The sequence below is a fragment of the Myxocyprinus asiaticus genome, chromosome 1, assembly GCF_019703515.2.
Source record: "Myxocyprinus asiaticus isolate MX2 ecotype Aquarium Trade chromosome 1, UBuf_Myxa_2, whole genome shotgun sequence".
NCBI classification, from domain to species: domain Eukaryota; kingdom Metazoa; phylum Chordata; class Actinopteri; order Cypriniformes; family Catostomidae; genus Myxocyprinus; species Myxocyprinus asiaticus.
The window spans coordinates 60,375,390-60,398,812 of record NC_059344.1 but is presented as its reverse complement, the minus strand read 5'-3'; the positions used below and the strand labels follow the sequence as shown (position 1 = coordinate 60,398,812).

Here is a 23,423-nt window from a genome sequence, read left to right as displayed (position 1 = left end):
AAATGCCACATTACTTTTTGTAAGAGCTTATTTTATTATTATAATTATTATCAAATTGCAATCAGTGATTATTTTTGCATATCTTGGGTTGTCTGCACAAATCATTAGTTCAAAACTAATAAAGTGGTGATTGAAAATTCAGCTGAGTAATAAAAACAAATGTAAGGCTAAGTCACGCTTACACCTTTTTTTTTGCAGTGCAATATATACAGTATACTGTGTATATACAGTATACACACAACTATGTATTTATACATATTTATTCTGTATATACTGTAAGTAATTTTGTCAAAATCTTGAAAATTGCATATTTGCAATACAAAGGGGTGAGAATACCCCTTCATTAAAGATGCAGCCACCAACAATAAAACTTGTATTTTAAAAATAATATAAAAACCAAGGCTGTTATCTGGCTGACATCTGAGGATTTTGGCATAACTGTGGTTCAATTACAGCTCATTTCTGGGGATGTAGGGTAAGTTGTGGCTGAGTTGACAGAGGCCCCCAATTTGTGTCATGTTTCTGGGCAGAATTCTGCCGACAGCTGGGGGCTACTGTGAGTTTGTCTTCTGGGTCCAACCCCAGAAAAATGGGTAAGTAGAGCGGGCGAATCAGGAACTTAAGAAAACCCTGCGCTGTGTGGCCTCCCGTAATCCGTCTTCTTGGAGCGATCATTTAGTCTGGGTTGAGTATGCCCACAACTCCTTGCAGTCGTCGTCTACGGGGTTATCACCCTTCCTGTGTAGCCTCGGTTACCAGCCCACTCTGTTCCCCGCTCAAGAGCCTGATGCAGAGGTGCCGGTGCACCTGGAAAGCCGCCAGAGAAGCCCTCATACGGACTGGCGCTCGTGTTAAGAGGTCGGCGGTCTGGCACCAGTCTAAGCCCCCAGTTTACGTGTGGTCAGAAGGTCTGGTTGTCCTCTAAGGACATTCCACTCCGACTCCCCTCACATAAGCTGGGTCCCAAGTTATTGGGCCGTTTCCCATCGCCAAGGTTCCGGCGAGTTTGTCAGTCTATTCTGTTTGTTTTGTTATTTCTCACCCTTATGTGTCTCTGGTGCTGTCAGCATGCGTGATCAGTGTTTCTATGGGAACGCTGATCACGGCACTAATTAGCGTGCTAGCAGCACCTGTCTCCACTAATTCACTGCCCATTTAAGCCTTTCGTTGTGTCATGTTTTTTGTTAGACTGTTGTTGTTGAAGTACTCACCTCGCTCTCTGTGCCTAGTTGGTCCTGTCTCGTGTATTTGTTTTGGTTGCCCGTCTCTGCCCACGTGTCGGGAGTGTGGTTGCCTTCCGGTTTGCTGTACACCTGTTCTCTTCGTCCACATCTCTTCAACGGAGGATTTCTCATGAATCTGCTCCTGACTACCACAACGCATACACTCGCCTACGAACACACTCTTCACGAAGGATTCCTTACGGATCTGCTCACTGCATGGTCGGCGCGCACTCATCGACAAACACACCCATCCCCTTCTACTGCAGTCAGTGCCGGGATCTCCACACACTTACGTCTTGCTGGGGGGACAGGAGAAGTGTGGCTTGAGAAGTTTTGGCCTCTTTCTAAGGTGGATATGGCTTACATTCATTCATTCATTTTGGGTCAATGTTGGACCGTAATTTAATGCGGTATGTGGGCCAAACTCGCAGGCGAAATCATTTTGCTATCTGGGAAGGAGCAAGACAACAATAAATAGTCCTATGGACTACACTAAAATAATAGGGGGTTTGGGGGGGGGGGGGGGAGAGATGAAATTTACAAAAGATTAAGTCTTTCTTTATGGTTTCTATAAGCTCTGAAGAGCATTCACCAAATCACACACAACTTATTTGAAAGAGGGTCTTTTTTATTTACTTGAGTGAAATTATATTTACCCAGTAAACGTACTAGGTTAACAAATTCAGAAATTAGATAATTTAACAGGAATATCTTGTCTTTAAATGTTTAAGTACTTTAGAAATTTTATGTATAATCTTTAAAAAATGATTTATCCTTTAAAAATGACATCTTGAAAAGCAATAAGATAAATATGATTATGTTTAAAGTCAGTTACACTATCAGCTGCGCACAGTGTTGTCGGAAATGACGCAGATTGATGTGAAGTCTCGCGAAAGTGCGAGGCGGCCATTTTTCCTCCATTGATTGCTGTTTGTGCTCACTGTCTAAGCAGAAAGAAAGTAACACAGATTAAGTGGGATTACAAGTCATTTGGCCCAAATGTTTGCCTGCGATATCGACTGATTTCGCCTGACACACTCAGAATGGTCACTCAAAGCGACTCCCAAAGCACGTGTTGACAGCGGATCGCGGCTGAATGTTCAGATGGAAATGGTGCCCAGCGAAGAAAAGCAGCTTGTGCCCAAAGAGGTGAGAGATGATCAGCCCTCAAAATAACACACACACACACACACACACACACAAATCGCACTAACATTGCTTATAAAACACACTTAAAGACAGAAATTGGTGTCTTAACGAAGGTACGGGGAGGCTGGTAAAGTGCGTGTCAGGTTTGAGCTCGGCGGCTAGCAGCATCTTTGCTAACTAATAGTCAACAAGTCCTTCAAACCGATCAAACACGCGAATCAGGTGATTTGTGCCATTATTGGACTAGATAACGCGTTGTCATGTGTGCTGTCTGACTGATAACTGGTTCTACAGTTTGTAAACTTTCAGTTTAGGGAGGTGCTAAAGTGTGCGCCATAGTTGATGTGTTAGCTAGCACAGATCAGACAGATTGAGGCAGATTTAATCTACATCTCTTGATTCATGGATATGATTCGGATCGCAGAGATTTCATTAATTCAGTTTGAACACACATCGCTTCACAGAGTATTTGAGGACTGCTGTCTACTTATTTGTTATGTTTCTCCAATGTCAACAACTGGTAAATCAAGTTATTCCTGAAAGCAGTCTTACCTGGCCAATAAAACCAATTCGGATTCGTTCAGACTGATCCATATTGAATCCAAATCACTTCACGCGTGGACATGATTCTGATTTGAACAGACTGATTCAAATTGAATCCATATCACTTCATTCAGATCAGACGGGTTTGTCCCTGTAATAAGGGCACTGTAAGTCGCTTTGGATAAAAGCGTCTGCCAAATGCATAAATGTAAATGTAAATGCTAACCATCACAATTTGCATCTGATTTGAATCATAGCTATTATAGCTGTAATTCAAATCAGATGCGAATTGTGATGGATAGCATAAGCAAGGGGGACATATATACTGTATATATATTAACAACAACAAGAATTATTGCAAACGTTTTGAGCTGTTGTCTTTACAAATATGCATATTTCTGTAAAGGCTATTTTCTATTTTTTTCACCCAAAAATGAAAATGTTCTCATCATTTACTCACCCTCATGCCATCCCAGATGTGTATGACGTTCTGTATTCTGCAGAGCACAAATTAAGTTTTCTAGAAGAATATCTCAGCTCTGTTGGTCCATACAGTGCAAGTGAATGTTGACCAAAATGTTTAAGTTCCAAAAAGCACATAAAGACAGCATAAAAGTAATCCATGTGACTCCAGTGGTTTCATGTCTTCTGAAGTAGTCCAATCGGTTTTGGGTGAGAACAGGCCAAACTTGTTCAAAATGATAGGTTTGCTGTCAGGACTTCATTCAAGAGAAATAAAATGGTCGGTTTGAAAACAGGTTAAAAATCGCTAGCTGTTGAGGCCTAGGTAGCTCAGCGAGTAAAGACGCTGACTACCACACCTGGCAAGTTCTAATCCAGGGCGTGTTGAGTGACTCCAGCCAGGTCTCCTAAGCAACCAAATTGGCCCGGTTGCTAGGGAGGGTAGAGTCACATGGGGTAACCTCCTCGTGGTCGCTATAATGTGGTTCTCGCTCTCAGTGGGGCGTGTGGTGAGTTGTGCGTGGATGCTGCGGAGAATAGCGTGAAGCCTCAAAGCTATGATGGTAGTGTAATGTGGGTGGTTGCCAGGGTGTTGCTATGCAGTAGCTAAAGTGATCCAAGAGGTTTTTAGCATGTTGCTATGTGGTTGCTAGGGTATTCCGAGTGGTTATTATTGTATTGCTAGGTTGTTACTTTCCAAATGACTTTTGTTGGTTTTCAGTTGAAAATGCATTGCTTTTGATCGTTTATGCCTCTAATCCAAACTGGAACAGCATTTTCCTCCACCGAAAACTGAGACTTTTCGAAACGATCTCTAGTACAGCATACTTTGGAAACAATGACGTTAAGGAAGGGGGAAAAAAATAGGGCTGGAAATTTAAAAATTGGGAAAATTGGGGCCTGGGTAGCTCAGCGAGTATTGATGCTGACTACCACCCCTGGATTCTTGAGTTCGAATCCAGAGTGTGCTGAGTGACTCCAGCCAGGTCTCCTAAGCAACCAAATTGGCCCGGTTGCTAGGGAGGGTAGAGTCACATGGGGTAACCTCCTCGTGGTCGCTATAATGTGGTTCTCGCTCTCAGTGGGGCGCGTGGTGTGTTGTGCGTGGATGCTGCGGAGAATAGCGTGAAGCCTCCAGACGCGCTAGGTCTCTGCGGTAACGCGATCAACAAGCCACGTGATAAGATGCGTGGGTTGCCAGTCTCAGACGTGGGGGCGACTGAGATTCCTCCTCTGCCACCCAGATTGAGGCGAGTCACTACACCGCCACGAGGATGCATTGGGAATTCCAAATTGGGGAGAAACAAATAATAATAATTTCTCTAGCTGCAATTTCAGCGTTACTGACGTGATATTTGCAGTGAAATCGTGAAATTTATCTTCACATATATCAAACCGTTTGTCTGTATAATGATAAAACCCTGCTGGTACTGTGCAGACATTTGAAAATGTTCAGTCTAGATGAATTTTCCTCCCTTTTAGATCGTAAAATGAACTTCCCCTGTTTAGGGATGGAATAAAACTGGACATGAGTTTTTGAGAGAACACTCTCTGTTAAAACTCTGAATTTAAATGCACAATCTAGAAATAATACTAGCCACACGATGAAGAGGGGTCGGCACTTCTAAAAACATGTAATATAAAATTGTTATTAATTGTTATTTTCACATTAATGTGGAAAAATCAGCATGACAGTTGTAAAAGCAGCACAGGAATGGTACATTTTGAGGGAAATCTCTTTAAGTTCTGCAAACGTTGACCTCTGAGACAATGGTATATGATATGATATCCGCAGCATTATGGAGTGAGTTGAAACTGCGATGTAGCCTTGCATGTCATATCCGCGTTTAACAGCCTGCATTAACTGCTGTACTCCGCACTGCACAAGCTAGTGGTGCGGGAAAACACTGAGATGACAGCATCAATATGAGAAGATCCAGTGTTTATCATATTTCAATCCAAATCGTGAAGCTTGTCAAAATGATCCCTTCCCGAATGTTGGCTATATATTTACAACTTTGGGTGGTTTTGTGCTGGTCAACAATAGCTATGTGTTTGTCAAGAATTATTGTTAACCCTTTACAATAAGGTTTTATTTGTTGATACATTAAAGTATCATGAACTAACAATTAACAGTATTTTACAGCATTTATTAATCTTTGTTATTGTTGGTTATATACAATTTTTCATTGTTAGTCCATGTTAGTTCCTAGTGCATTAACTAATGTTAACACACACAACATTTGATTTAAAAAATATCTTGAAATTAACATTAATAAAGATTAATAAATGCTGTAGAAGTAATTTTAATTGTTAGTTCATGTGTCTTTGCTGCCCCCCACTTTGCTCGGTACATGCCTGTTCGCTGTATATTAGCTTGACATCAGCGGTCTCCTTGGCTATAATGATTTCAAACTCGATTACACTTCCTAGCGCTATCTAGAGCTCTGCGCATGCGTCAAGCACTAGGAAATATAATCAAGCTTGAATTCATGATCATGCCTAGAGACTGCAATGACAAGATGTGCAGTGAAAAAGTAGTTACATTTTGTTCTGTTCTCACCCAAAACTGATTGGATTACTTCAGAAGACATGGATTAAACCACTGGAGTCTTATGGATTCATTTTACGCTGCCTTTATGTGCTTTTTGGAGCTTCAAAGTTTTGGTCACCATTCACTTTGTATTGAATGGACCTTTTAAAAATCTTTGTGTTCAGCAGAAGAATGAAAGTCATACACATCTGGGATACTATGAGGGTGAGTAAATGATCAGAGAATTAATTTTTTGGGTGAACCATTCCTTAATCCATTCAAACACCTAACAACAAAAATTGTTTTTGACTTCAGCCTGAAATGAATGAGGCTCTTTGATCCTAGTTGATCTTATAAATTGGACTTCGGGATTAACATGGCCTTCAGTGGCTCAATGCCAATTACCACATGAATCTGTCTCGTTTATTATGGGAGGTAATACTCTCTGAAAATGATTATTTTCATGTTAGGAAAAGGATAGCCCTTCCTCCTGATTATGTTTTCTGTGATGATATGACCTGCTGGAAATCATTGATTAGACAGCACATAAAGTTTATAGCCCCTTTCTTTCTCCTCTTCTGTTGACATCAGACCTTCCGAGCAAACTGAGCCTTTCGTTTTTCACGTAGTGGTTGAGGTGTCAATGCTGTGCTGGTAGCCAATAGTTAAGGATGTGGGTTGTCATCAAAGGGATCACTGTACAGCGCTATCACCATGGTACCCTTGAGCAAAGCACTTAATCCTAGTTTGTGAATCACATTGGAACAAAAGCATCTGCCGAATAACATCAGAAGTAGCCCAATTTGTTGAGGCCCTGCAATACAGCCCAATGATGAGTCACCATGCTGATTGCTCTTCATTGTCAGATTGACTCGTTTTAATCTGCCCTTGATGAACTCGCTGTAATCAAGACTGTCCAATGTCAGGAGTGCACTCAGGATCCGTTCACATAATGATGCTGCTGTAGCCATTATTTCAGATTAGTGCTCACATCTCTCCCCTTCAGAATCTCTGCACATATCTGACAATCTCCAACAACCCCTGAACTCAAAGACCTGGCCCAGAGAACATCTTCCAGTTCTCAGCATTAGATAAAGGAGAAATGTTTAGCATTCTAGCAACCAGGAAATCGGAACATAAAAGGCAGTCAGTTGTCACAATGGGTTATTTTCAGGTCTTTTCGGTTAAAATTGTGGGGTCTACTGGCTGTTTCAAAAAACCACCTGCTTACAGTAATTAAGCAGTTTGACAAGATGCTACAGGGTGAGTCAGACCCAGCAGGGTGAGGCCATTTTCATGATAGTATTTGGCCTAAACCATCACAAGCTTTCCTTAAACTTACAGTACATATCCCATAAGTGTGGTTTATAGTGGTTACTAGGTTTAGCAATATTTTGAATTGTAATTTGTAATTATTTAACAGCATTAATACAAAGCAAAAATGCTTGTTAAGGCATGCAGGACTAATTGTAGTGTTTAATTAGTATAATTAGGGTTACCCTAAGTATTAAAGTGATAGTTCTCCCAAAAATAAAAAAATCTGTTGTCATATACTCCCTCTCATGACTTTTTGTCATTCATGTAACATAAAAGGAGACATTAAAGAAATATTCTGGGTTCAATACAAGTTGAGCTCAATCGACAGCATTTGTGGCATAATGTTGATTACCACAAAAAATAATTTAGACTCGTTCCTTGTTTTCTTAAAAGAAAAAAGTAAAAAATGAGGTTGCAGTGTGGCACTTACAGTGCCAGTTTTTGGAGGGTTTAAATGCAGAAATGTGAAGCTTTTAATTTAATAAAAGCACACATGAATTCTTCTGTTAAAACTTTGTATTATTTTAACTGTAAAGTTGTTTTTTTATGGTCGTTTACGGTGTATGGTGTTATGTCGTCACGATAACAAAGTAATACAATTTTATTTAACTTTACAAAGAGAAGGTTATTAATAGATTTTATCACGCTAAAATCATGTTAACATGCAGATGTTTATGTATGCATACCATAAAATCACATGCTGTAATTAGAAGTTGGGCAAAGTCTTATGGTGTTTCACAGTGGACTTTTTTAATAATAGGATCACCTTTTAATAATAGGATCAAATGGGCAGATTCAATTCATGTAAAATTTTATTGGCAAGATAAACTTAAGTGTACATTACCAATGCATTATTACACACTACTGCATACTTACAGATATAAAACATAGAGAATTTGTCAGTATGAAGTTTCATTGGCTGAAGTTTAAAATCTCAGAACTATAATTTTCTCTGGCTGCTTTCAGTCTCTACAAGCATACCTGGCTGCAGCTTGCTGAAAGTCCAGGGGCCTGATGTATAAACGTTGCGTACGCACAAAATTGGCATTGAAATGTGCGGACTCAATTTTCCACGCACGTATCGTGATTTATAAAAATAAACGTGCCGTACACTCTTGACTGTGCGTACGCACTCTTTTAATGGTGTATGTGTGAACTGACGACTCCAGCTGGACAAATAATGAACTGAACAGACTGATTATAAACCCAGATTTTCATTTAATTCACATATAGAATAAAAAAGTATATAGTTAAGCACTTGAAACAGAATTAATCATTATCAAGCCAATAGTAGGCTAAATCATTTTTATGTAACTAATTGAAAAGGCATTCAAATATAAGCTGTAAAAGGGAAATATTGGTTTGGGATGTGCTGCATTTGGAGAACTTTCCTGTGTCATCACAGAGAATGAACATATAGTAACTAAAAATTACAGTGAAGATTTCTTAGTTTGAGATATATTCTGTTCTATTACAATCATGTACTGAGATAAGCACAGCATTTGAATAAAGATTTTCTGTAATGCGATGTGCACTTGACACTGACTGATGTGAAGTGGCTCAGTAAAACAGACAGTAGCTATAAGACAGGCAGTGCTGGCTACATTCAGTAGTCGCACAGATCATTGGAGAGACATGTCTCATCAGAAACAGTATTGTACAGCAATGCACATAAAATGCGCATCAAATGTGCTGCCTGCTCCACTTCATCCCGATCCTCATCGCAATGAAACCCCTGTCTAATAAAAACATTATGAAAAGTACATTTGCCATTCAGCTTTTTTTTTTTTTGAATATAAAATACCAGTCAAATATAAGATCTTAGTAATCCGATAATATCAGACAATGCTGCACAAAGCATTTTAATAATTTTCATTTTGTTTCCAGTACTAAATATTTAACTTCTCAATAAAATCTCCCTTAAAATGATTTAAAAGGTTTCCTGAGAAGCAAAATTGCTTAGGTTAGATTTATGTCTGCAAAGATAAAAACATTTTGCCAAGGGATATTCAAGATATATTCTTTGAAAACAAGTTCATATCTTAATAAATAATGTTTCTTCATGGTGTAGCATCTAACCTTTGGGCACATGTGACATTTAGAGTCTTATCTCTTATAATACAGTTTCTCATACTGTTAAACGCAGTAATCACTTGTTTGGATGGTGAAATGCGTATGGTAATTGTATGCAGATGAGGATATGCATAGTAAAAACAGGCATTTTGGGGAGGAGACGGGGGTGGGGAATGAATCACGTGCGTGTACGCACAATCTTCCGCTAGCTGGGATTTATTAAGGGAACTATGCGCAGGTTCTGGCGTACGTACGGTTTTATAAATCTGAATTTTTTTTATGCGGACGCAAAATCTGACTTTTGTGCTTACGCACACTTTTAGGAAGAAATCTAAGCAGAGTTTTATACATGAGGCCCCAGGTCCTTCTCAGTCTCTATTGCGCACATGCTGGGTCTCACTCGATGGTTTTGCTTTTGACAATGGTTCAGAAGAAAGTGAGTGAGCGTTTTTGGGCAATGCAAAGAGATACAGCAGCTTGCCCGTATCTCTCCCATGCCTGGTTCTCTGCTTGCGGGTGAAGTCTCCATTCTCCGTACAGTGATCATTGTGTTGGGCGTAATGAATAAGCGTGCGCTGCTCCACTCAATCAGTTTCTGTGCTAGGATGTGCAGTTGAATGGAGCGTGTACCTCCTGGTAATTTTTATAAGCCACAGGAAGTTAGGAAAAACGTAAATTTTCCCTTTTTTTATTTCTCCCCAATTTGGAATGCCCAATTCCCACTACTTAGTTGGTCCTCATGGTGGCGCGGTTACTCGCCTCAATCTGGGTGGCGGAGCAGTTGCCTCCGCTTCTGAGACAGTCAATCCGCGCATTTATCACGTAGCTTGTTGTGCATGACACCGCGGAGACTCCCAGCATGTGGGGGCTCATGCTGCTCTCCGCGATCCACGCACAAATTTCCACGCACCCCATTGAGAGCGAGAACCACTAATTGCGACCATGAGGAGGTTACCCCATGTGACTCTACCCTCCCTAGCAACCGGGCCAATTTGGTTGCTTTGGAGACCTGGCTGGAGTCACTCAGCACACCCTGGATTCGAACTAGCGAACTAGCCAACTCCAGGGGTGGTAGTCAGCGTCAATACTCGTTGAGCTACCCAGGCCCCAATTTTCCCTATTTTTTAATTTCCCAGCCCTATTTTTTCCCCCTTCCTTAACGTCATTGTTTCCAAAGTATGCTGTACTAGAGATCGTTTCAAAAAGTCTCAAACTGTTCCAGTTTGGATTAGAGGCATAAATGATCAAAAGCAATGCATTTTCAACTGAAAACCAACTAAAGTCATTTGGAAAGTAAGTAACAACCTAGCAATGCAATAATAACCACTTGGAATACCCTAGCAACCACATAGCAACATGCTAAAAACCTCTTGGATCACTTTAGCTACCACATAGCAACACCCTGGCAACCACCCACATTATACTACCATCATAGCATTGAGTTTGCACAAGCAAACACCACCCACATTTTCTTTTGCACAGTTCTGCAGTGTTAAGGCTGTTAAGGTCATTTTTCCACGTGGCGAGCCTTTTAAAATATACTCTTTGACTGCGAGTCCGTATGACGCATGTGTACAGTACTGTTCTGATTATGAAATTTGCGTCACGCACCATGTGCGCAAGATGTACTGGTAACTTAAGTATACTTTGCCTTTTAGCTTGTTTTTTACAATATCAGCATTATAATTAATCTTTAAACCGTTATCATGAATACCATCAGTCCAAAACTAGTTGAATTTCAAAGTAGAATTTTTGGTTTGTGTCATTCAACCAAAAGATTTACTCCAAAAGGGTGATAATTTATCTGCATTACTATTTCTGTAAAAAAAAAAATTTTAAATGTTGTATTTACATTAACTGCCCACATCATATTCTTGAAAAAAGGAATGCAGACTTTATCACATATTCAAACAAAGTTAAGGTTCATTGGGGTAATGCCTTCTCACTGTCACTGCTTTGTACTGCACTACTATCTAGAATAAAAGCAGGCTGGGTGACTTTCTCTTTGCCTTTAAAGTAAACCTATACCAACAATGCATGGTATTTCCCTGAATAATAATCAGGGGCTTGCTCTGATAGTGTTCAAAGAGGCTGGAAATGCTAAGCAGGATCTAAGGCCCCTGTGGCTCTCTATCTCTCTCTCTCTCTCTCTCTCTCTCTCTCTCTCTCTGTCAGCTGGCGTCTGTGTGCCAGGTGGGAACCTTTGTTCACTTGGGCTTTTGATGTGGCCGTCATCCCACCACCAGCTCATCATTTTTATCACACCCCATGGGAACTGTTCATGAGCAAAATTTAGATGCAAGACGGCATCCAACCTGGCAACCTGAGCAAGGAAATGCATTGATCAGCCTGGTTGCTGATCCTTGTATCTACTAATATACTGTTGACTTTAGTGTAGGGCTGGGTAGCATTGATAAAAAAAAATATATTGTTCAGCCTTTTGACAATTTTTGACATCTCTATTTATATATTTGCTCTAATATCGCTTAAAAGGGGCGATGTATTTTTTTTTAACCAGATGAACCATCGTTATGACCTACAATCCAAATTCCGAAAAAGTTGAGACCATATGGAAAATGCTAATAAAAACAAAAAGGAGTGATTTGTAAATTCTGTTCACCCTTTGCTATTTTGATAGTACTCCAACAACACATTATTTGATGTTTTACCCTGCGAATTGAATTGTTTTTTGAAAATATACACTAATTTCCAATAAGATTATTTGCAATGCGCTCCAAAAAAGTTGGGACAGTCGAGTGTTTAGCACTGTGTAATAGGGCTGGGTATTGATTAGTGGTCGACTGATAAGGGGTTTTTAAAGGCAGATATCCAGAGAGCAGGGTGGCCGATGTAATGCCGATATATCACACAATTTATTATTGTAATTAACATATACATAAAATTGCTAAAAAAATTAAAACTCTTGAAAAAATGAACTGATGTGTCGTTTACATGTCTCAGACGAGACTCCTTCACGTGCAACCAGGTGATGCTCTGCACTGTCGCAACCTTAAGGAACAAATCAGCTAGGGATGCACTGATACCACTTATTATCTTCCGATATCTGAAATCTCAGTATTGGCCGATACCGATCCGATATCAATGTTGTTTTTTTTCATAAACAGTTTAAAATATCTATACCTCACTGAGTGATGCTAATTATATGTAAAGAAACACAAACCTCTAACTATACATTATTTCAATATAAATGTACAAACTAATAAGAAAAACTTTATTGTTAACTAGTCTACTGGATAATGCTGCAGCAAAATTAACAGTAATTCCAGTCTAAGTGTTCAGTAGAACACTTTTTTTTTTTTTGTTGCAAAAAACATTCAACTTGTATCTGGACTTTAAAGGATTCAGATCTTTTTTTGTTCAATTTAGTTGTAAGATATCAGTTCACTTTTCATTCACAGTTATTTTTTGGAACCCATTAAACTTAAATATTGTTATAATTTGTATACTACTACTAATAATAATAATACATTACTATTATTATTAACTTTTAGAATTTTAAATACAACAGTAATATTTCTCAATCATGCACCTTTAACTTTAAAACCCTCTGGCTTTTATTTTGACATTCTGAACTCTCCAGGAAGTCCTGTATGTGTTTGTTTGTAGGCAAGTTCACAGTAGTTTAATTCGCTTCTTATTCAAAATCTGGTAAAAATACACCGTTCTAAATGCATATTATAAGTGAACCGAACTATTGTGCATCTACATCTGAGATGTTGTTCATGAGTAGCGCTCAAATGTTGCGTAACACGTGAAAGCTAAAAATAGCTGCGAGGGTGTGTGTTAGAGCAGCGCCATTCAATAACGCGCTGCGCATACTATATATTTACTTATTAAACACAGCCTTTTGTGATTCACAGAGCTATCGCACGTCTTCAGGTGGCTTTGAATAAAATGCACGAGTCATATGAACTGCTTTAATGATGTTTTTATGGTTCTTTTATGTCATTTTTGGAGCTTGACAGGAATGAACACGACTAACACACGGTATCGGATTTGGATGGGGCTCGTTGGACCGATACCCGATCCGTCTATAAGCTTCGGTATCGGAGCCGATACCGATCCAGGTATCGGATCGGTGCATCCCTAAAATCAACCAAATGGGAAAAGTTATCAAACTCTTTGGAAAAAAAAAAAGAAAAGAAAAAAATTCGGAATATTGGCTGATTTATCAGCCTCGGCGATAGATCGGTCAACCACTAGTATTGATACAGCTTTCCCAATTCCAATTCACAAACTCTCGAACCAATTTCGATTTCATATGGGTGTATTTCAGTTACAATGTCCACTTTGCTTTTTCATTTTGAAATTCTCTCCCAGATAATGCTGTTAAACGGTCATGAACCCCCAAAAACAGATATGTAGAGGTTGCACATCACTACAAAAAAAAGCTTAGCACTTATGTTTGTTGTTAAGGGTAGTGTTTTTTTTTTTTTGTGGATTTTTTTTCCCCTTTTTTCACCCAATTTGGAATGCACAATTCCCAGTGCGCTTTTAAGTCCTCGTGGTCGATTAGTGATTCGCCTCAATCCGGGTGGCGGAGGATGAATCCCAGTTGCCTCCGCATCTGAGACCATCAACCCGTGCATCTTATCACGTGGCTTGTTGAGTGCATTGCCATGGAGACATAGCACGTGTGGAGGCTTCACGCCATCCACCGCGGCATCCGCGCTCAACTCGCCACACGCCCCACCGAGAACAAACCACATTATAGTGACCATGAGGAGGTTACCCCATGTGACTCTACCCTCCCTAGCAACCGGGCCAATTTGGTTGCTTAGGAGACCTGGCTGGAGTCACTCAGCACACCCTGGGTTTCGAACTAGCGAACTCCAGGGGTGGTAGCAGCGTCTTTTACCACTGAGCTTCCAGGCCCCGGGTAGTGTTTTTTTTAATTTTTTTTATTGAGCTATTTCATTCTTCTGGTTTCAAAACGAAAGTTGAAGCAACGTCACAAAAATTAGGTAAATGTGTAATCTCAGCTTTATTGGTAGGACAGCACGTATTTACGTCACCAGATTCTGAGCATTTTTCGACATTATTCATGAAAGGAACACATCCATCCAGTCACAGCACTGCCTCATGCATGAGCTCACATTACAGCAACAGCTGAGAATTCATACTCATGAATGTAACAAACGAGACTTCAACAGCACTCAGGGAACAGACATGAGAGTGGACTTTTACAATAAACACTGTTGTCAGATCAAAAGCTCTCCACAAAACACACTGCAGTCCATCACCGAACCAGCACGAACATTTCTTGGCTGCAGTTGATCTAGTCTCGCTCCTAACACGTTGTTTATGAGGGAGGACTGTCACGAGTGCTGATTCCTTCGCTTCTCTGTGTGTCGGATAATGGACATTAGATTGAAATTACACGTCAGAATGGACCACAGTCCATTTCATAACCGCACCAAAGTGAGCATGTTTGTTGGCCGGCTGCTGTAGCACTTCAAACATAAAGCAGTGGTGTATTCCAAGTGTATTTGTTTAGGCTGTTCTGTTTAGATGGCGCCGATCGCGTCGTCTTGTCGTGCGTCTGATCATAATCAGAATAACATAACGGCTTGTTCAAAAACAGAAGACAATGATGAAAACCAAAAACTCTATTTTTGATTTACTTTACATCAAGTTTCTGGGATATACGCCCATCTTATGTTAAGATTACCAGTGTTACGTCGTCATGACAGTGGAGTTGAAATACTGGATCACTTTACACAGACAAGGTTAGTAAGCGATTTTATCAATTTTAGAGCAATTTTAAAGTCATATTAAAACTTATTATGCTTAAGTATTGTGGCTATACTTTTAAAAACAGTGTATATATTTTGTTTATTGGACCAGTTTATTTTCATTGAATGTGGATGTTGAAATTTTTTTCTGTGGCAATCAACATTATGCCACAAACACTGTCAATAGATTTTAACTTGTATTAAACCCGAAACACTCCTTGTAAGAATAAATTTCTATGAATTATTGTAGTCATAAAGCAGGGCTGGTTTTAATGGTAATGTCTGCTCTGAGTGCTGTTCTCACTTCATTCTAGGGCTGCAACTAACGATAATTTTGATAATCCACTAATCTAACGATTATTAGAATGATTATTCGACTATTCGGGCGATTATTGCAACGATTAATCATTAGCTCTAAACTGACTATTCAGCTTGTGCCTGACTTAATAGGTTGTATTAAACGTGCTTGCTAACAATAAAGAGGACAAAATCATCTTTTAAAAATACCTCTAAATGACATTCACTGAATTAAAGGGAAAAAATAATTTTTATGTTTAATTCAGTAAAAATTTCACTACAAAAAAATCCGATTGTTATCAAGTGTATTTGTCATTTTTTCCATTTTAAATTGTCTAAAAATCCTTAAAACAAGATACATTTACTTGAGAAGTAACATAAGATATTTAGACTTGCTTTAAGAGAATGTATCTTAAATATAAGTGTATTTTTTCACTTGGTTATACTTTTGCATGTGCAGCAAAGACAAAATACACTTATATTCAAGATCTTTTCTCTAAAAGCAAGTCAGGTGAATTCATCTTTTTTTAAAGGATTTTTAGATATTTTAAAATATTTGTATTTTTAATATTATATCCAACATTCTCAGATAAAAAACAAAGTTATTCTACAGTATAGCTGCTGAAGTAAATGTACATTGTTTTAAAGGAGTTTTAGATATTTATATTGGAAAACCAATATAGCCAAAACAAAAACAAATAAAATAATTTTTTTGCAGTGTATAATGGTGTGAAGACTACCCTCTCTCACATTTTTGTTCACTTCAATCCATCTTTAACACAAAAAAAACAAACTCTTATTAATAAAGATGCGTTTTGCCAACTTCACGATAAGAAATGCACAGTAACATATATTATGATTCAATAAGTTGCCATCGTGTTATAATCTAGCTGCATTAAGCGTGCGCACTCGAGGGATGAGCGTCCCCGCAACAGAGTGTACCTCAGCCGGGTGCGGTTTCAATCTCTCCCCCTAAGATCGGGATACTTCGCAACTCATAGAAGAGGCGCTGACCGCACAGAGAAATGCCAGTTTCCTTATTATTTTAACTTATTATTTTAACTTTTCTAAAGCTATAACGCATTAAATAGAACTGCATTAAAGATGTAACGCCGGGATGTTTCCTTTAAAGACGCTCGACTCACAAGTTTTGCTTAAGCTGAGCGTCAGCTCCGGCTCTGCTTATTCCACAACAAGAGTGCTTCTGTATTTACTTATTTTGTATTTTTGCATTAAAATTCCCTCATACTTTGCGGTCTACATCACCTGAAGCTGTTTGGAAAGTTTAGAGTGCGTCTGGACTGTGAGATGTTTTCTTCCTCTCCTCAGTCAGGTGCGAGCTCTTGTGTGCAGTCAATTGAGTTTCATATGATCTTAAGTTACGTTAAGATCGAACGACTATTCAACAATGAAAATTTTTGTCGACAACGTCGACTAATCGTTTCAGTCCTACTTCATTCCGAAAAGTTTGAACAAAATATCCAAATCTTTTTACAGATTTGCAAGCTGCTCTATCGCCATAATTCTTCACACTTTTGTGTCATGATTAATATACAGCCCCAAGCTCTTTTGTTTTCATCTCCACTCAAAATGTGAGGTTCAGCCATCTCTGTTGTGTGTGTGTTTTTGGAAGTAGCTCTTGACCCACTCCTGTTTTTCCTCTTCCCGCCCACAATACCCACCCAGATGTTTATATATTCTCCCGCCCATTTCTAGAGTCATTTCCCAGTCTGAGGTGTGAAAAACTGGTGCTCAACTAGGTTGGTTTCATAACCCTTTAATTATACTGGGGACCTTCTTACTATGTACATTACGAAAATATTTAATTTTGTTAATTTTAAGTATTTCATTTTTGCATCATATTGGTCACATTTTAGCTTTGTGAAAATGAACAAATCTATGTATTCCATCAATGAATATGATATTTTATCGTATAAATTATTTTTGTTACGTTTATTATTTACATAATTTGTGCCAGTTGAGTAGGGCTGCACGGTTTGGACAAAAAGTCATTATTTTGAAAAATATTGCGATTGATGATAAACAAAAAAACGAGTGATTTCTTAACCAAAATTTGGTAATGCATTGCCCATGTTTTTCTGCCAATAAAAATACTTGCGCTATTCTAGAGTTCACACACGAGTCCTCTTAAAAAGAGCCAAACTCAGATCTTTTTACTTCAGCCATAAACAAATAAATAAATAAATTAACCAATAAAACAGTGTGTGACGAGGAGGAGGGCGTGGCTGGGCCGTGATGGAGCACGGTAAAACAAAGAAAAACATGTTTTCTTCATATTCACATTGTACCATTCCGCTGTGTATTTGTTTTTGTCCATTTGTCATAGGGTCTCAGCCCACTATTCATCATCATCATTTTTTGGAGCCCAGTCAACTTGAATATTAGAGATGCTCTGATCATGGTTTTAGAGCCGATGCTGATCACTGATGTTCTTTTCATCAAATCGGCTGATAACGATCCCAATTCCTATCGTTTAACCTTTTATCAGCAGCTCAATCAAAACTGGTTATATACAAGCTTTCTGCTCAGTGTCACTGTTGTAGGAATAGTTCACCCAAAAATGAAAATTCTCATAATTTACTCACCCTTATGCCATCCCAGATGTGAATGATTTTCTTTCATCTGCTGAACTCAAATGAAGATTTTTAGAAGAATTTCTCAGCTCTTTTGATCCACACAATGCAAGTGAATGGGTGCCAACATTTTAAAGCTCCAAAAATCACGTAAATCAGCATAAAAGTAATCCATAAGACTCCAGGTGTTTAGTCCATGTCTTCAGAAGTGATATGATAGGTGTGGGTAAGAAACAGATCAATATCTAATTCCTTTTTTTTTGTTTTTTACTATAAATTCTTCTACCTGCTCAGTCGATCTCCACTTTCACTTTCACATTCTTCTTGTGTTTTTGGTGATTCTCATTCTTCATGCATATCGCCCCCTACTGGACAGGGAAAATAATTTCTAGCAAAAAATTACTAAAATATTGATCTGTTTCTCACCCACACACATCACTTCTGACGATATGGATTAAAACACTGAAGTCGTATCGATTACTTTTATGCTGACTTGCATGATTTTTGGAGCTTCCAAATTTTGGCACCCATTCACTTGCATTGTATGGACCTACAGAGCAGAAATATTCTTCAAAAAATATTTCATTATTATAGTTTAACAGTGCATTTAGTAGTATAATCTATTGTATCTTAATATTGTATATTGATTTATTTTATTTATCTACTTTCCCTGCCATTTTATTTTGTTAGATGTTGGTAATATTAGTTCCGTGTTCACTTGTTACCACTGGAGCTTTAATGAGGAGAACACGCTCTGTGAGAAGAACAGAGAAAGAAAGAGTGCATGCCTGCGGTCTCAAGATGCTAAAGATGCTTGGATTATACCTCATCTGTATCCCACACATTATTATTATGATACCTCTGCCCAGTAGAGAGGCAGAGGCTGCCGCCGTGGAAATAAAGTCTGCTTCACCCAGGATACACCGGTTAACGCGCTCATCGCACGTAAGCAAACGGAGCCGAACTTGGTGCAAATATAACACAATAAAAACAGAACAGAGCAGCACATATAAACTTTGAAGCGAGCAGCGCAAGCAGACTATTTAATTAAATTGCAGCCCTTTGCTGTGTGGAAACGCTTGACATGCGCAAACTGTTATATTAAAGCATTTCAGTAGTTCTTAAATTGTAAATATTCGATATATATTGCACAGCCCTACTTCACTGAAATTTGTTTTTTTCTTTACTGGGACCCTTTGTAGCACCAACATCTTGCCACAGTACAGTGCAACCTGTTTCATGTCAGCACCTAACGATATTATCCCTGATAAAAATACCCTCTAATCTGATAATGCCTCTGCTTGTGTTGACATCTGTGTGTCTTTTACAGAGGTATGTTCACATTTTCTCCAGTGTTCCCCTGACTATTGACCTTTAACAGATATCAGGCATCAAACGCAGTCATGTCGTGATGCTCACGCTCTGGGCTGCTTTGCCTTTTCTTGAACACTGTTTTGTTGTTCTGTCATTATCAGGGCACTTTTTGGAGTTGCAGGCAGAGTATTTTTGATGAGATGCAGAAGAGGTTCACAGAGGTAGCTGTGTGTGTATCGCATGCGTGTGTGTTGGCAGCATGGTGATTCATTTGACACTAACTCCCAAATGAAGACGTCAGTAAGAATCAGCTGCTTTGAATAGAGGGTGCGGGCACAGTGCTATTATTACAGGCTAATGGAAATTTGAGTGTAGTGTGAAAAATTTAATTGTCTGTGAACTGTCACTACTCTTAAAAGAGGATAGTTCTGCCAAAAATACAAATCTTGTCATCATTTACTCACCCTCATGTTGTTCTAAACCTGTATTACTTTTTTCTTCTGTGGAACACAAACGCAAAATGTTAGCCTCCGTCACCATTTACCTTCACTGTGTGGAAAAAATATGCATTTGTAGTCTTGTTCTTTTTCTAATAATCTACTTTCAGAGTTATCCCGCTAAAATTGTCTCAGAAATGTTTTGCTTGCATCATTCTTGGATCACTCCATCCGAGTGCGGTGCTTTTAGTAACATGATCGTTTCTTTAGCTGAAAGTCATTGGGGCCGAGAGTCCACTTTATGGACTTGATTGCATATATCCAGTGGCCTCAAAGAATTTGGAAACTTAAAGGAATAGTTCACCCAAAAATGATAATTCTCTCATCATTTACTCACCCTTATGCCATTCCTGACTTTCTTTCTTCTGCAGAGTACTAACAAACATTTTTAGAAGAATATCTCCGCTCTGTAGGTCCATACAATGCAAGTGAATGGTGACCAAAACTTTGAAGCTCAAAAAGCACATAAAGGCAGCATAAAAGTAATCCATTTGACTCCACTGGTTTAATTCATATCTTCTAAAGTAATCTAATTGGTTTTGGGTAAGAACAGACCAAAATAAAACTTTTTCTTTTCACTGCACATCTTTAAAGGAACAGGTGTAGTTCATCACAGTCAGTTTGAAGCGTATATTGTTTCATCACTTAAAACCCAACAACCGTCTTTTTTTTTTTAGGTTTTGCTGGAAAAGTGTGTTTGTGCTAGGGCTGGGTATTGATACAGATTTCCCGATTCAGTTCGATTCCGATTCGCTAGCTCTCGATTCGATATCGATTCATAGGGGTTTATTTCAGTTATAATGTCCCTTTTGCCTAAATTATAAAATAAATTATCTCCCAGCTAATGCTGTTAATTATACAGGGGACCTTCTAAATAGGTACATTTGGAAAATATTAATTTATTATATTTCATATATTATTATTTTTTTTACAAGTATTTACATGGATTCATAGAACACGTGCTAAACTGGTACTGTCTCTTTAACAAAAAACAGCGTTTCTGTAAACAACGCCTTTAAATGAGCGTATGTTAACTAAAGAGGACTCGAATGGCTTTACCTCATCTGTGTGTTGCATGATTAGAATTAAATTAAAGAACAGAAAGGGTATTAAAAGAGACCGTATTCAATGACAAATGGGTCGTGTGGATCTCGTCTTGGACACACATTACACGGAACAACTTTTACTCTCAGCACGCCGTGAAAGGATCATGCTGCTGAACATTTCACGACTAAATTACACAATTACTGGCGAGTGAAATGTAAACTTTTACCAGCCAGTTGCCAAATATATTTATTTTAGATGTATATCGCCAAATTTGGTTGCAAATGCAAGGTATTTCCTCATTGTAGTAGAGGGTTGCGTATTGAGTGAAAGAACGATCTTGGGATTTAAGAATTGATATTGAGATTGTTCAAATGAAGCTCGCGATTAATCAGAAAAACAGTATTTTACCCACCCCCAGCTTGTGCTGTATTTCTTTTAAAATAAATGCCACTTGGTTTGATATTTTGTTATCTAATGCTATTAAACATTCGTGCATTTTAAGTGTGGCTTAAATGTCCAAATACTTTTTGAAGCCACTGTGTGATTAAGACTGTCTGTATTATAACCACCCTGGGCGGTCTATATAATAACTGTTGATAATTACTGACGGTTTCTGATTTACTCACAGGCACGGTCATGCTTTGTTTATGCTTAATTAACCTTATTTGTTTTATGCTGGATTGCAGTTTTTATGGGATAGTTGACCCAGAAATGAAAATTCTTGTGAAAATTCAATAGAATGTAAGTTGATGGGGACCTGGGACTATCAACTATCAAGCTCCAAAACAGGACAAAAAGCAACGTAAAAACATTAAAAGTAGTCCAAGTGACTGAAATGCTATGCTCAAAGTCTTCTGAAGTCATATGATAAATTTGTCTGAGGAACAGGCTGAAATTTAAGTCATTATTCACTGAAAATCTTGCTTGACAGCCCAGGTCACCATTCACTTTGCAGCTTGCACTATATATATTTCTTATTTTATCCCCTTTTCCTCCCCAATTTGGAATGCCTAATTCCCACTACTTAGTAGGTCCTCATGGTGGCGCGGTTACTCACCTCAATCCGGGTGGCGGAGGACAAGTCTCAGTTGCCTTTGCTTCTGAGACCGTCAGTCCGCGCATCTTATTATGTGGCTCGCTGTGCATGACAACATGGAGACTCCCAGCATGTGGAGGCTCATGCTACTCTCCGTGATCCACGCACAACTTACTGTGTGCCCCATCGAGAGCAAGAACCACTAATTGCGACCACGAGGAGGTTACCACATTTGACTCTACCCTCCCTAACAACCGGGCCAATTTGGTTGCTTAGGAGACCTGTCTGGAGTCACTCAGCACACCCTGAATACGAACTCGTGACTCCAGGGGTGGTGGTCAGCGTCAATGCTCGATGAGCTACCCAGGCCCCCAACTGCAGTATCTTTGTTGCAATATGATAGTTCCACACTATGAACATAGGCATGGAAATACATTGCATACTTCAGCTTGTTTACATACTTCATGAAGCTGTGTTCTCCAAAGTATTATGTAAATCTGATTAGTCAGTTCTCTTTTGATACAGCAAAGCACAACCAAGATCACCACTTTTGCTTGTGTAGTGCTTCTCTATTGTCTGATGAATTTCTCGACATCAAGCGATCAGTCAGCTCTCAGATTGACAAGTGAGCTCATTTAATGTGAATTACAGATTGAAAGTGCAGCGGAGGAACCCAGAGTGCTGTGTATCGTGCAGGACACCACCAACTCCAAGACCGTCAATGAAAGGCTGACGCTCAACCTGCCCGCCTCCACCACCATCAACAAACTCTTTGAGGATGTGGCTCACAAGGCGGGATATGTGAATGGCACGTTCTGCCTATCATGGGCCAGCTCTGTTGAAATGGTGAGTCTCTCCAGTATGGCTGGGCGATATACGAAAAAATATTATCATGTTAACATTTTTACACATCGTTCGATATCGATATTTATCACGATATACATTTCATACCAATCGAGGGGAAGGAAATTCATTCCACATGTTTGTTAGATCTCAAGAATGAATGTTAAAAACTTGTTTGTTTACAAGTTCTACAGAGTAAGCTACCTTTTAATTTGAAGTTCAAGAAGAATACTTTCTGAAGAGTGTTTCTGAACAGCGCAGATGCAAGCTACACACTCAATCACTCACTCTCTCTCTCTCTCTCTCTCTCTTCCCCACATGACTGCAGTGTTGCCAGGGTTTCATGCCAGAATTGGCTCATTTGAAAACACAACTGTTTTTTTATTTTTTTGTATACTTAAAAGGTTTGATGTCAGGCACTAAAGAATGAAAATACCACATCTTATGTATAATGATTGCCGGACTGAATATCTGGCAACCACACAGCACACCGTTGTCTTAACAATCAGTGCGCTTTTAGCTGTGCACCGGCATCAATACTATCGGCAACGTTTTTTTCCACCAATATAACATTTTTGCGCAATATACATTGTTTCCCGCGATTGTTGCTGTGTAAATACATTTAAAGGCGGTGTAAAGACGGACGGCTCTCAATAGCATTTGGTGAGTCACGTCCACACCAGAAACTTGCAGAAGGAAGAACTGTTGAGAAATAGCAGTTATTAACAACAATAATATG

At 38.9% G+C, this 23,423-nt stretch overlaps 1 protein-coding gene across 1 annotated transcript in view; it reads left to right on the top strand.

Annotated features, from left to right (window-relative positions):
* Positions 1–2,107: 2,107 nt before the first annotated feature.
* Positions 2,108–23,423, top strand: part of LOC127440404 (ubiquitin carboxyl-terminal hydrolase 47-like) — a 57,586-nt gene continuing 36,270 nt past the window's right edge. The window contains exons 1-2 of the mRNA XM_051696950.1: positions 2,108–2,372; positions 22,493–22,687. Coding sequence (XP_051552910.1) covers positions 2,328–2,372; positions 22,493–22,687 — 240 coding nt within the window. The 5' untranslated portion in view covers positions 2,108–2,327. The remainder of the gene's footprint in view (positions 2,373–22,492; positions 22,688–23,423) is intronic.